This window comes from Camelus bactrianus, chromosome 3 (assembly GCF_048773025.1).
Source record: "Camelus bactrianus isolate YW-2024 breed Bactrian camel chromosome 3, ASM4877302v1, whole genome shotgun sequence".
Lineage (NCBI taxonomy): Eukaryota > Metazoa > Chordata > Mammalia > Artiodactyla > Camelidae > Camelus > Camelus bactrianus.
The window spans coordinates 25,300,737-25,316,354 of record NC_133541.1 but is presented as its reverse complement, the minus strand read 5'-3'; the positions used below and the strand labels follow the sequence as shown (position 1 = coordinate 25,316,354).

The window sequence follows — 15,618 nt, the reverse complement described above, 5'->3', positions numbered from 1 at the left end:
AAAGAGAGTACATATAGTTCTTGTATTCCTGGCACCTAGTTTCCCTTATTGTTAACATCGAGCAATATTATGCGTGTTTGTCACAACTAAGGAACCAGCATTGGTACTTTACAATTAACTAAACTACACACTTTATTTAGGACTCATTAGTTTTCCGAACGTCAGTCTTCTGTTTCAGGATCCCGCCCAGGACACCACATTACACGTTAGTTATTGTATCTGCTTAGCCTCCTCTGGGCTCTGACAGTTTCCTAGCCTTAACCTGTTTTTGATGACCTTGACAGTTTGAGGAATATTTTGCAGAATGTCCCTAAAGTTGGGTTTGTGTAATATTTTTCTCATGGGGTTATGGGCTCTGGGGAGGACCACCACAGAGGTAAAATGCCCTTCTCATGACCTCATACCTGGGTCACATGCTGTCAATATAACATATCACTGATGGTGCTTTCCTTGGTCACCTGGCTGGAGTAGCATCCACCATGCTTCTCCATTGTAAAGTTACTTTATTTCTTCCCTTTCAGTACCAGTACCCAACTCTGTGGAACCAGGTCACCAAACACAAGCTACACTCAAGGCAGGGTTAGGGTGGAGGAGTTAAGTTCCACTTCCTGGAGTGAAGAATATTTAGTTAAACTTTCTGTTAATTCTTCCTTACAGGAGAAGTTTATACTTTTAATTTTATAAAATGAGCATGTCACATAGAGATAACCACTGGTAAATTTTTCGGAATAATTGTTTTGTTTATAGAGAAATACATACCAAATATATATGTACATGTGTCTGTGTGTTTTATATACATACAGATGTACATTTTATATCTCTATATATCAAATGTAGCAAATTTGGAAATTGTAGGAAAAGTGTAAAAGAGAAAATAACTCTTATCTTAAGTGTTTTTGCTGTGATCAGAAATTCTTGATTATACCTTTGTGCTTTGCTTAATAATTGCTATTCACTAGTAATTTGGGAGGTCATAAATTGTGTCAGCCAGGGTCACGTTTGCTTCAGGCCAATCCATCTCCAAGAACGTCACCCTTATCAAGGTTAAGGTCACTACAAAGGTCACAAATGGTGGGTAAACTTCAGCTGTCATTCAGGTGCTTCAGAAAGTTCAGTAGCACTTAGCACATACTTTCCAGAATTGAGACATTTGTTTGTGCTGTATAGGTTTTGATAAGAATGCTGTGTTATTTTATGGCATAATTATTCTGTTGGTAGGGATTTTTAATGTTTTATGCCATTTGTCATTTATCATGGATTATTTGGGGTATAAACAATTTTAAATGGTGAATTAAAACAAAAGTAGACTTATTTTTCTAAGTTTATAAAAAGGATGAATTTCACGTGTAATCTCTTTGACATTGGTGTGAAGGTTTAACTCATTGTTTATTTAAATCTGTTAAAAGTATGTCTTATTAATCGAATTATTTTTGTTTTTAATGTTCCTGAAACCATCAAAAAGTTTCTAAAGATGACAGATGGAACAATAGGTTTCCTCTCCTTCCTAACAATAACAGAGAATAAGAGAGGAGCTGTTTTAGGATACGAGATTTTGACAAAATTCTAGAGGATAGAAAGTGGGACAAGTAATAATCAGTATTTCATGGCCAAGTGAACCCCACCCCAAACTGTGCACACTGACAGGATATAGACAAGAAGAAAGTTGATTTGATTCAAGGACCCCAGAGTGTTTTGAGACTTAGAGATGCTGGTATGATGGAGGGCAGGGAGGATGGGGCTGAACACAGAATTGCTGTTTCCACTACCTCAGGCAGAATGACTGCAGTCTGGTGTCCACCCCCTAAGCCGTACACTAGAGTCTTCTCTGCAGGAATTAAGTGGGGCCATAGGGATGTTTATTATACTATTCTTTGAGTTTTCTGTACTTTTGAAATTTTTCCAAATAAAACATTGGGAAAAGAACAAAAATCACATATATACTCTTAGACCCACTTTTTCCGTGCAGTGACATCCAGGCACTGCCTGCCCATTTTGCAAAGAAATCAGAACCATTTGCAGAGGGCTGGTTCTGGTGTGGTCTGTTCGTATCCACAACCGCACTGCCATGAACTGTTTACTGGTCTTCTCCACTTGGACGCAGAGAGGATGGTCAGAATGGCTGGGAAACTGAACTCTAATGAAGATGATGTCTGGTCAGTTCAGGGCCTTGTTTAAGGAAAAAAATCATTAAACTTCAGGGAGTACTGAGACTTTCTATCATCACTGTTGTCGCTATGTGTTTTCCCCAACTCCAAAGCCCATTTCCTGGACCCCATGTAACACCATGGAGAAAATAAATCATTTTGTTAAGCCCTAGTAAAAGGAGAAAGTCCTCATTAGACCAGATTTTTGCCTTATCACTTTCTTCCCTGAAGAATTTGATTATTGTGAAGAATATATATATATATATTTCCCACTATTTCATTTCTCCAAAGTTGATGACATTGGGGTGCTGGACCCTCAATGCCCAATTCTGGTGTCATTTTCAGAGAGATAGTGACAAGCTGTGGTATGGTTCCAGGGAGATTAACCAGACTGCTGAAGGATTAGCACTATAGGAAATGAAGAATGGTTGAACAAAATGGATGTATTTAGGCTGAAAAGAGAAGCCTCAGTGGCACATGATAAACGTTATCCAATATACGTAAGCAGATACCAGGTATAAAAGATACCAGACATGTTCTGGTATAGCTCCACAAGGCAGAGCCAAGATGATGAGTGGAAGTTACAGGGACACAGATTTTTGATACCGTAAAGGGAGGAGATTTCTAGTAATTAAAATACATGAGCAGTAGTGGATGCCTTGAGAAATTGTCTGTCTTCACTATAAGTACATTTGTGGTTTGGGTGAATGGAACTGAGGACGCAATTCCAGTGTCAGCTGAAAAATCGACCCTTGATGAATGTTAGGGTAAGATTCTCCGATTTTATAAGAAGCCACTATTTTTGAATTAATGCTACGTGCCAGCCCCTGTAATAGGGGCTTCCTTGCAATAGTTCTTTTTGTTCCTGTGAACAGCTTTATCAAGTCAGCATTCCCCGTTTCTCATATGCATAGCCTGAGACTCATCAGTCGACCACTTTGACCGTCACACAGGAAGAGAGCTCAGAACCAGGGCTAGAACTCAGGTCCAGATTCAGCAATTAAGTCCCAATCCCTCCTTACCATATTACAACCATGTCATGGTTGTAGTCCATTATGTGGATATGAAATCAACTTAGTGTGTTAGAGCCAGAATTTAAATGAAATGAAATAGAATAACACAGAATGGAGTGTATCAGAATGCCTCCTATGTGGGAAAAGAGGGGAACACTGCTTCCTGAAATTGTTGTTTGGCTGTATACTGGGCTCACAACATGAAGTGTATTTTTAACTGTAGGTCAAAGTGAACACCTTAACCTCACGGACCCTAATCTTCTTGACTTCCCATCCTTAGACTTCTTCGATTGGGTTCACTTTGGCGACCTATTCCCGTGACCACTCCCCTGGTGTATGAGCTTCTGAAGGCTGCTGTAACAAATTACCACCGACGCAGGGGCTTAAAACAACAGAACTCTTACAGTTCTGGAGGTCAAAAATCAAAACTCAAGTGTCATTAGAGTCACGTTCCTCTGGATTCTTCAGGGGAGAACCTGTTTGTCCCCTTTTCAATTTCTAGAGGCCGCTTGTGTTCCTTGGCTTGTGGCCCCTTCCTTACCTCACACCAACTTCTTGCCTCTGTTAGTACCTCTCCTACTGCTCATTCTGACCCTCCTGCCTCCCTCTTTTAAGGATCTTTCTGATTACAGTGAGTCAACAATCTCCCTATCTCAAGATCCCTAACTTAATTACATCTGCAAAGTCCCTTTTAGCATGTAAAGTAACCTACTCACGGGTTCTAAGGATTAGGAGGTGAGCATCTTCTGGGGGTCATGTTCGGCCTGCCACATCGGGCTTGTGTCACAAAGTCTGAATGCTTAAACTTGAATGTTCCCCTTTCTGACCACAACCTCTTCTGCATTTATCTTGTCACTTCCTTTGACTTGCTTTTAGCAGCTCACAATCTCAGCTGAGGCTTCAGCCAGGCTCCGTGAAAGGCTGGTGGCTTCTCCCATTCTTCACAGCAGTTTCCCAGATGCCTTTCCTACTTGCCTTAAGTAGATGATTTTACCCTCTATTTAAAGAGAAAAAGAGGTCTCTCATATGTACTGCTTCAAAGACTCTCCCCTCTTTTCCTACCTGTGCCGTCTTTGAAGGAAGATACAGCATTTCTAGTCACAACAAAGTATTAGAGAACAGAGCTTGTTGTACTCAAGATTTCGTAGGTGAAAAAGATAAAGGAGTCCATGTTGTACATGTCCTGTGATGCTCCAAGTAAAAAATCCCCATTTTCTTTTTTACATCTTTCCCTTTGGCCGCCAGCTGGTGCATCTTCTTCTGTGGGCTTTTCCTTTCTAGCCTCTCCATCTCCAGGTGCCACTTTGTCTACATCTGGATTATTTCTGAGACTCCCAGCTTCTCCCTTCTTTCTTAAACACAGTTGCTTAGAGCTTTCTCAGTTGCCATTTCCCTTCCTCAGACTACTTTAATGTTGTCTTCAAGGATGGGAAAGTCTATTCTACTGAGTAGGAAGTTTTTTTGTTTTTTTTTTTGCTCTTGGCCAAAAAGTACTACAGCCACCCAGACCTGTTCTCCTTACGTGATAGTGGGGGGTTACAAATAACTAAAATAAATTCGTGCTACTGTAGTCATGACTTTAGTGGGGCATAGAAAATGGAGACAGTGAGTGTGGACTTCCTCTTTAATGAAAGAGCCATTGGGAAAGCAAATCCTTCTTTAACTTTTTGTTTTAAACATATAATGAGGATATAAATATTTACCCGTGTTCACATTCACATCTTAAAGTCTCATACTAGACCTCCTCTCCGGTTTTTTTCCCCTTTTCTCTGCTGTGGCACTTAGTGACGTTAACACGCCATCAAATTCTCTCGTGGTTCGCCAGCTCCCATCACTAAGCTACCAGGGAAGGCATTCCCCTTTGGCCCTAAGCCGTTGGTAAACATCGCTGGAATGCTCTGTTTCAGGCCAGAATCACTTTGGTGGCCATAGCAACTGTCTTGACACGCTATTGGACTCTTCCCTCCAGGTGTGGGGGCTCTCCCCGATCAGGGACTGTTGCCCATCAAAGTGGGAGAAGCAGGGCCAGGGCTGCAGCCCAGGAAAGGCTTTGCATCCTGTCAGTGGAGGATGGTTTCTGATTTGAGAATGATGGCCTGCTGGGATGTCATGAAAAAATAGTGCTCTGTCTTGGCTAAATATACCATGATGGCTTTCTGCTCCCTGTGGGAGAAAGTTCTTTCATTTGTTCTCCCTAACAACATGTTTGCTGGGCTCCCAATGTGCTGGCAGGTTTTCCCCAGTCCGTTTAGTCGGACCCCTCATTTTCTAGTGATGACAAACATGGATTGCTGTTTATAGAGACAGTTTGAAAAACAGAAAATCGTTCTCACGATATGTTGTATTTCTGTGATGTTGGTTGTAATTTCTCCGTTTTCCTTTCTTATTTTGTTTGTGTTCTCTTTTCTTCTTGATGAGTCTGGCCAGAGGTTTGTCAATTTTGTTTACTGTTTCAAAATAAAAAAACAGCTCTTGGTTTGATTGATTTTTTTTCTGTTGTATAATGACGTGTCAATGTAGTATCCTTGTTTGTAACACACGTACCTGCCTGGTGAGGAATGCTGATAGTGGAGGAGGCTGTGGAGGGTGGGCAGAGGGTATATGGGAATCTCTGTACTTTCTGCTCAGTTTTGCTGTGAACCTAAACTTCTCTAAAAAACAAAGTCTATTTTTTGAAAAGATTAAAAAAAATTGTTCTGAGAGAAGATTATTGGGAGAAGAAGAAAGAGTCAGAAGTAACCCTAAGTGTCTGATGGGGACTAGGAAAACCACCTGGTAAGATGTTGTCTTCCACGAGGCTCCTGCCCCATTCCTGAAGATAACGTGGAAGAGAAGTTCTGATGAGCTTGTGGTTGCTACGATGTCTCTTAGCTGATGTTCCTTGATTTTGTTGGCTTATCTAGGAACTCATGGTTTGAGATGTCATTAACATTCCTTTTTTAATTTTTGAGAATAGTAGATTTGGTAGGGTTCTTTCTTTTTTAACATTTTTTTATTGATTTATAGTCATTTTACAATGTTGTGTCAAATTCCAGTGTAGAGCACAATTTTTCAGTTACACGTGAACATATATATATATTCATGGTAGGGCTCTTAATATTTGTGTCAGGCTAGCTTCTTTCAGACCACACATTTTCTTCTTCATGTGACATGATTTCACGTTTATTTCACATTTCAAATCCCAAACAGTTATTCAGCTGCTTCCTAGAAAGGTTTAAACTTTATTTTTTTGGCATCTTTTAAGTGCCCTGATCTGCCAAGATGTTATGGATTCAGGGGAATATTCTTCACAATCAGCAATCATTAGAGCAGAAACTTCTTTTGATTGGGATGAACTAAGTGTTTAATTAGGGTCATAATGAGCATTTCCCCATATCCTTAGTGTTAACGCCAGTTTGACAATGGGCGAAGATAAAAACAATCAAGCATCACCTAATGGAATACTGTGTTTTTCAAAGTATGATACATGGATTGCCTATATCAAAAACCCCAGGTGCTTGCTAAAGTGCAGATTTCTGGGTATCATCTTAGGTTGACTGATCAGAATCTCTGGGCTAGGTTCCCAGGTGAAGGCATTTTAAAGACGCTTTCCAAGTGATTCTTACAGCCAGTAAAGTTAGAGGTGAGTCTTCATCTAATGCCTCATTCTCTTTGGTGATTACTTTTATAATTTCTGAAACTCCACTTTATTGAGCTAAGTGGGTGCCCTTCTATTAGGTACTGACTCTTTATTCTGTAAGAACAATAGTTAGTGAATCTGGGGGAACAGCTCTGGGGAATTACAATGGAATAAATGCACTCAGTTCCAAGGGCTGCCAGGTATGAAACAAAGATAATTGAGACAACTTTTGTACCCTTAGATGAGCAGGTTTTCTTCTGGAACCTCAAATGCAGTACTTCCAGAAATAAACAAGTATATTAACCATGCTGCAAGATGAGGAAATGATTAATTGAGTCACAGGGAAGAGTCCAAATACCATCATCTTGAGGAACTCCATGGAGACAGCAAGGCCAGGCACTGTTTGGGGTCATTTTTAAGTATTACCTTATTCTGTTCTTATCAGAACTCCTCAGCAAAGAATATGTTGTCATCACCATTTTACAGATGAGAAAATTAGCTCAAAGTATTAACTAATTTGACCTCCGCTCATGCTATTTCTATTAAACCCTGTCATAATTTTTTGATCTTACGGTTTTTTTTTTTTCTGAATTCTCATCCACTTTTCAATGAAGGGATAGTTTTTCCTACTACTTGGACTCTGAGATGCCAGCTGGGGAGTGATACCGGACTCAAGGTCTGGGCTCTAGACCCAGTGCCATCAGAAGTCGTGGGCCAGCCTCTGGGACACGTGAGCACTATACATTTTTCAACAGGAAAATGCTAGGGCTTTGCTGTTCCCCTTTCTACTATTTTATGGATAACAGTCTTGTCTTCCAGTGTGGGTTATAAACCTTGAGGGCCGGGGTCACTGCCCCTCTTAGAGCTCTAAGCACTGGGCTGGCCATGTGATGGATAATCAATAAGGGTGATCTGGAGGGGTGATTTTATTCTTTCCTGTGTATAGAATGGGGAACATGTGGTGCCTTTCCAGTGATTCATGCACTGTAATTGAGTACCTTGGATACCTCTTTATCCTAAACCAATTTTTTCCTGTTCTTGATTTCAGAATATTGTTGATCATGTTGTCTTCATCACCATAGGAAGAGACACACTGATCTGGCAACTTCTGACATTTTCAAATACAATGGAAATTCTTTCCAGGACAGGTTGATGAGTTTTGATGGCACTGTTCCATTGCACAACTCCAGAGGGGGACCACTCACAGTTTTTTTTCTGGGTGAATAGCACCCCCTTGAGTTGTGCAGCGCAGGGCCCTGAGTATTGGAACTGATTTGATAATTTCCTCCTATGTCTTTTGCAATACCGTCTTTTTCACTCTTCAGTCTGCTGTTTTTAATTGGTGGTAAAACCCAAAGGCATGACAGCATAGGTTAGGTGACTCTTCAGGGTCTCTGGGCTTCGTGATTCCAGAGCAGTCTATTCACAAATTCCTTGTAAGATGCTGCCAGTTTCCCACTGGATCCCAAATCATTGCACTAACTGAAATATAACATCTAGAAAATCAAAATGACTAACACTTTGATGGGAGTTGAGGAGAAGAAGGCGAGGTTGTAGGCAACTGTTCTCAATGGGAGACTAGGAAAAAATGAATTGGTTCTCAAGAGGCTGTGAAGGTCCTCTCCCCTGCCCTTCCTTAGCAGAGAGCAGTGGACGTTCCATACCAGATGATTCCCACAAGGCAGCTCAGCTTTTTATCTCATCCCCACCAGCTGGTCTTGCCTGATAAGTAGGAAGCAGTATAAGTCTGATCTAATGGCCCCTGAGAAATCCCCCTGCCTTAAAATGTTTTCCATTGGCCAGCCCCTAACACTTGAGCTAGTAGACATTACTATTATTATTATTTTTTATCAAGTAATGCTTTCTATAAAGAATTAAGGATAGCTTTAAAACTAGTTTATTAGTGTTAGAAATCAGAATAACAGTTACCCTTGAGGATGATTTCACTGGAAAGAGAAACAGGAAGTTTCTCGGCTGCTAGGAATGTTCTGTTTCTGCATGCAGGTATTCCCTCTATGAAAGATTAATGGGACTTCACAGTTATGTTTTGAACTTCTTTCTGTATGTTTATAATGCTTCAAAATGAAGTGTATTTAAAACAATTCTTAGAAGATAGCCTCGGGAGGCACTCACAGATATTTATAACTTAGTTAAACAAGGAGGTGAGTTTATTTCTGTGCTGGGACTACTGGATACTGGGAGGAGGAAGAGTAGATGATGGATACTGAATGACTGGTCCTACTGTATGATACAGTAGGATCTTGTTGTTTATCTATTTTATATGTAGTAGTTTGTATCTGCTAATCATTATGCTGTACACCAGAAACTAACACAGCATTGCAAAGCAACGATACTTCAATTAAAAAAAAAAAGAGTAGACGATGGAAAGAAAAGGGCAGATTTGTTTTCTTTGAGCTTTTTCCTGCAGCTTAGTCTGCCCTGATTATTCTGGGAATCTGTTCAAGCCCCCAGTGGATTGGATACTAATTTTTCAAACCCATTCTCATTCAACTTCAAAGATAGAAGAGGCGAGCAGGTTGTAGAGAAGACTGGAAGGAAGAACTCCTCCTTTGATTCAAATCCAGAGTTGGCAACAGAAGAAGGTGGTTCTCTTGGGCAATTAGTTTCAGGGAAAGCGTGGGGCCAGCCTTCCTTCCATCGGAAAGCAAGTCAGGTTTCCCAGCTGACCGGGCTCTGGCTGGGTGAGAAGAGACCAGTGAACCATGGCCACTTGGGAAGCAGATATACAAAGCTCTGTGTTTATATGTTGAGGGAGGGAGGCAGTGCAGGGCTCAGCTGGGAAATCTTCCCGCCTCACTCTCCAAGAAACCAGCGGGTAGCTCTTCATCCCCTCCTGTCCATTCCCTTCTCTGTGAAGCACACACACGGGGTCCTGGGGCAGCAGCCCCACTTACATGTGAGCAGGTGTCCCACTTCCTGTCCAGCTGGTGAGTCACCCAACTCTTCTAGATCTCCACCCAGCTTCTGAGAAATATTTTGGCTGCATAGGTAATTGCCAGGTGCATGCTGGCAAAGCGGGCTTTGTGGAGGAATGCAAATGGAATTAAGCCTTTAAGAAAATGCTCATTTGGCTTTTAGGCACTCTTTGCCCATAAAAATAGTTATCATGTTCTCAACTGGTGCCCCATCTGTTTCTTCTGCAATACCTGGGTCCAAAATTTGAGGCTGAAGAAGTAGCAAGGTGTCCTTCTTGTTGAGGTTATTTTTCTTTTTCTTCAAGGACATCAGTATTAGGTTGATGGCAGTTGCACAAAGGGACTCCACAGCAGCCACCCTCAAGGAGTCCTTGCCTTCTGTTTCGTTTCTAAGGAACAAATGAACTTCATTAGCAATAGTCCCACATTCTCCGTGTCCCTAGGCTGTGATCTTTGTCTCAGACTAGAAATGGCACCAAATCTCAGCCCTACATGAGTCTGCTTCCAGCTATTTTATTGTGGTCTAGACCTGGTCAGTTCTTCCTGTCCCAGAGATTTTTCCTCCAAGAAATATGCTGAGGAAAAAAAAAGTCATGTCTCCTAAGAAATATTAGCAAATTCAGAGTCAGATGTAACCACTACTGGAGCGGACAATTAAAATATTCCCACCCTGAATTTGTAAAGCAGTTGGCATGGGGCTTGGATAAGCTCCAGCTCATTTGATTCTCCTAACAGTCCTATGAGATAGTAGACATTACCCACCTTTTACAGGTTGGGTGACCTATTCAGTGTCACACAGCTATTCTTGTCCTTCCTTTTTTCTGTTCCCTTGTTATTAAAGATACTTTAAGGTTAGTAATCAAAGTAGGAAGCCAATTGTGAGATTTATGTTTAGATCTGGTTATATTACTGGTACAATGAAGCAGACATTTTGGAAAGACCCCCAAGTCAAAGGCGGTTCAACAGAGAGCATCTTCCTTCATGGGGGCCCTTTTGCCTCCTGACCTTGGGGGCCACTCAGCTAGTCTTCAGACTCGTCTGTGGAGCAGAGTAGCCTGGCTTGCTGAGTTGTGGTGAGGGGGCTTGAACTCTGGGACTCTCACAGTTTTCCTAACCTCAAGGCTTCCAGGTTAATTTTTCAGACTTAATGTTTCATTGAACTGCTATGTTGACTCTGGAGAACCTAAGACAATGAAAAGACATAAAATCTGAGCCCTGGAAAGAGTGTAATGACAGAGAAGACTGTGGGCCATGCCCTTGTCTAAGAGCTTTGCATAGATTAACTCATTTAATCTTCACAACAGCCCTTGGTTATGCCCATTTTTCGGTTGAGAAAGAGGAAACTGAGTAAGTCATTTACCCCAAATCACAGCACTCATTAGTGGAAGAGCTGGGCTGTGAACCCAGTTTAATTCCAGAGTCCAAGCTCTTGCCCACCTCGATGTGATGCCTCAAGCTGGGCACTGAGGGTGAGACCTTTTCTTCATGGATATAGAGTTCAGATCCTGAGAATTAAATCCAACCTAGGAGATCATTGGCAAAGGAGTTTCAAAACATCTCAAATGGACACTAAGACATTTTCTCCAAGAGAAAACAGAGTTGTAGACCTGACCTCCAAAAAGAGTTACCCATTGCCCAGCATTCTCCAACTTATCGCTGATCCCCACATCTGTGAAATGAGAGTGCCTTCCTCTCCCTGGAAACTGCCAGAGGGCTTTCCACTGGAAACTCCCAACTCAATTTTAGATCAGGAACTTAGCGTTATTGTTTCTTTGTTTCCTTGAGAGCAGAATGGCACTGAACACTTCAGGTCAAACCTCTATGTGAACATGTAGCTACCCACGTACAGGAAAATGTTCCCAAAAGTTGTCAATGAAATGTGGAGTGAAAGTACCAGTTCCAAGTCAGGGCACCTGGGGAGCACTAGTTCCTCACTCAAGATTCATAGGTATCCAGCCATGGGTTTTCGGGGGTAGAGGGAATCCATGAACCTGTAAAACTGTATGCTACATTTTGGAGACATATGTATATGTGCATTTCTTTTCATTAGCATCTCCAAGGGGTCATGACCCCAAAACATTGAATAACTTTGACTATGAAGACATTTCACTGAATTATTTATGTGTAGCTCTTCTGTGAGACCAGATGGCAAATGATGAAAGCGCTGTTCTCATGAGTTTCGGGGATCGTCATGATCTACATAATTTTCACTTTGCTAATTTTCTTTACCTAGGTAAAGAATAGATTCTGACAGATACACATTACTATTTATATAACAGAGGTAAAGAACAAGGGCCTACTGTATAGCACAGGGAACTATATTCAATTTCTTGTGGTAAACTGTAATGGAAAAGAATCTGAAAATATATGTGTGTATATGTGTGTGTGTGTGTGTGTGTGTGTGTGTGTGTGTGTGTGTGTGTGTGTGTGTGTGTATAACTGAATTGCTTTGCTGTACACCTGAAACTAACATTGTAAATCAACTACACTTCAATAAAAAATAAAATTAAAAGAAGAATTGATTCAAATAAGCCTTTGTATTGCATGTATTTACAGAGTGGATTTTTCCAACTACCACATGGAGACTTTTTCATTGAGCCTGTCAAAAAGCACCCGCTGGCTGAGGGAGAGTACCACCCACACATCGTGTACAGGAGGCAGAGGCAGGGCGTCCCAGAGATGAAGGAGCCAACCTGCGGATTAAAGGGTATTGTGACTTGATCTCCTCACTGGATACAGGAGGTTGCTTTGTTCTATTACTGTCTTTTCACTTGTTCTCATTCAAATCTGTTATCTCCTCCTCATTCTGGGGCCAGAAAATATATACCCTTGTATAAATCATTTCACTTCTCGGTACTTTTTTTTTTTTTAAAGGGGAAAGGAAAAAGGTATCTCCTACATTCTTGCCAAGTTAGTTGATGGCACTCATGTGGTATTCACACTGGTGAACTGCTCTTTTTAAAAGCCTCTTCTGAATCCCTTAGAGGAAGATAGTTTAAATTAAAGACAATGATTTTCAGTGTCAGCAATGTTATGATACATTAGCGTGGACTATTACCAGGCAGCTTGTCATAGCTGCATATGGAAGTCAGATTTAAATGTTTAATGATGCTGATAATGATGTGTGAAGAGAAACTGAGAAAAAAAATCAACACATTATCGGATGATGAATTCGGCTAAGGTTCTGTTGGCTGCATTTTGCTTGTAGTCCACCTCCAAGTATGTTCCCTGCCCCTGTGCCCTGGGAATGATCTGATTTGCTCCTCTCTGCCTTGTACTAGAGTTTCAGGTAGTTTTCAGAGGTAAACTGACCCAAGTTATTTCCTTGCAACTCCCAATTCTTTTTAATGTGTAGGAGATTGTAGTCTATGCGTAAAGGGCCACTGAAAATTGGGATTTTTAAAAAATGTTTATTATTTAGTTTCTTCTTTCTTCAGAGAAAAAGTAGTGGGATAGAAGTTAACAAAATAAACCATCATATTATTTATATGTGTCAAGGATTTGGAACGCATGGACCTCAAAGGGAAAATAGATAGATGATGAAGGAATTAGGGAAGGTGGATTCTGATAAGGGTTTCAGTGGATTCAGACCTTGAGCTTAGCAAGTAGGAGAAAGAAAGGACAGGGGGAGCAGTAATTTCTCTCCAGACGTCCCGGGAGTTTCTTCTGTAATCTTAGCAGAGCATGTAAGCAATAGAAAATTCTGAGTCTGTAACAGTTTCTATACACAAAAATGGACAGCTGCTTTAATTCCTTAACTTTAGTAAACAGTTGTAACTCTGATCTAAATTAGATGAGCTAGATAAGTTATTGTCTAAATCTCCTTCCAGAAATCACCAAGAGAAGAGAAACACCATCCGGGTGGTTTGATTGATTGAGGTACCAATCCAGATAATTTAGTCTCAGGGTGAATTCTTAGAACTGTGTCACCAATCCAGTCACCTGAATAACTGCCCAGTGTCTGTACACCTTGGATGATGGATGACACTTTGGACGTGTGATTCGGTATTTTTTAGGTCTCTAGGTCATCGTGATGGTGGAGAGTGTTACTAAGGCAGTGAGTGAACTTGGCTGGATAATTGCTCCTGGAGGCGTGGCTGCTCTGTGAAATGTTAGGCTATTCCTCACCTTCCCACCTCGAACACGTCTCCTTTATAACCCCCCTGTTGAGGTCGAGTTGAGTAATAGTGAATTGAGAATGGCATGTATTTAGTCATAAAGGCAGAAGAGATGAATAGGAAAAGAGTGAGGTTTACAAATGTCATGTCCCCGTTAGGCCACACCCAATACCACAGTGATGGTGCTTGTCACACAATCTCATCATTGTGCTTCTAGGCCAACCTTAGGACCACCCACTGCTATGAAACCTTCTCGGATTTATCCCGCCTTGGGACAATCTTTGCGCTGTGAATTTCTCCACACACATCTTCTGAAAGATATTCTTTTATACTTGCTGAAAACCCCAGGATGTCAGAAGTGGACGCTTTGTTGGAAAGGTGTTTGAGAGTGCCTCGTGCAGCCCCTTTCTTCACCAAAGAGGCAACTGTGGCTCAGAGGAGGGAGTGAATTTTCAAAAGTGTCAAGGTAGCTGGTGTTCAGAATGTAGCCAAGCTCATGAGTCAATGGTCTATTATACCTCGTGCTTTATACTCTCTCATTTTTATTCTTTAAGCCTTCCTTGAATATAAATCATGTTTTATCAACTCTCTGGAAAGCCCCATTAGAGTAGGAACTCTCTCCCCAAACAGTGTGTAACAGTGTTAGGTGCCAAGTAGAAATTCATTAAATCATTGAATGAAATGAAGAGTGATTTGTAGCCACATAGATGAAACTAGCGTGCACTAGCGTTGAGTCCACGTAACCGTGATAGAAAGAAAAAAGAAATGTGCATTTTCTAGATGTTGAGGAAGTGTCAGTTTGTGACTTATCTCCCTTCCTAAGACAAGAAGCATGATTCGGCACTTACACGGCAACTAGAGATTACAGAATAAGCTAATGTACATGCGATTATACTTAAAGTATACTTGACACTTAGAATTGAAAAATCTTTGTATACTGAAATGTGCTTGGTCTCGCTGAACCAGGTAATTGCAGTGTTCTTGGACCACATTATCCTGCAGAGGTGATGGAATTAACTGACACTAGCCATATCATTAGACAACATTAAGGTGCACCTCACGCTTAGGGCAGTTGGTGCTGCAAGATTGAATTACTGTGATTATATCAATAAAGACCACCTTTCCTTGTGTAAAACAGCCTGTCTTTGTAATGGTCAAACAGGGACATTCTTGGTATTGGAAAACGTTGTAGTTTAAAAGTACTCTGGAAATTCGGGGGAGAAAGTGTAGCAATTACTTTCCCTGAAAATGTGTCCCTTCACTTATATTTATTTCCCACATGGAAAAGTGCCCAGGAATTTCACAGCAAGTCCCTTATCAATGTGGCCCAAAGTAATTAACTTCTTTTTTCCCCAGGACTTTAATGTGAGGCTACTTTGTTATTGATTTGATCAATTTGAACTAAAATTTCTTAACCCATATGCTTTTCTGAGACTTGTTTTTGCTGAGCCCTGCCAAAATTCTCATTTTCTCTAATGTTCTGGAATCCATGTTAAATTATGGGGAAATATAGCTTGCTGGAATGAAATCTAGAGCAAATTTCAAAACCTCATTTTATTGACATTGACAAGCTCCTTTCTGTTAGGTTTTTTTGGTGGGAACGTATCACACTGGGGCGCGAGTGGCTCTTGGATGGAAGTATCAGGGGGACTATGGTTTTTGGAAGCTGGGGCAGGAGAGTCAGATAGGTTGCATGACAACAGCTCAGGGTCATCTGTGGCATAAAGGGGTCCAGGCAGGTGAAGTCAGAGTCTGGGATTTCGTGGATCAGGACACTAGGCTAGAAAC

General features: G+C 41.1%; 1 protein-coding gene across 3 annotated transcripts in view; it reads left to right on the top strand.

The window, feature by feature from the left end:
• The window catches only part of ADAMTS12 (ADAM metallopeptidase with thrombospondin type 1 motif 12), a 287,771-nt gene that overhangs the window by 93,676 nt on the left and 178,477 nt on the right, over positions 1–15,618 (top strand). For all 3 annotated transcript variants that reach the window (XR_006725097.2, XM_045517090.2, XM_010955560.3), the window contains exon 3: positions 12,269–12,419. Coding sequence is in view for 2 of the 3 variants with exons in the window: in XM_045517090.2 (XP_045373046.2) it covers positions 12,269–12,419 (151 nt within the window). In the remaining variant the exon portion in view is untranslated. The remainder of the gene's footprint in view (positions 1–12,268; positions 12,420–15,618) is intronic.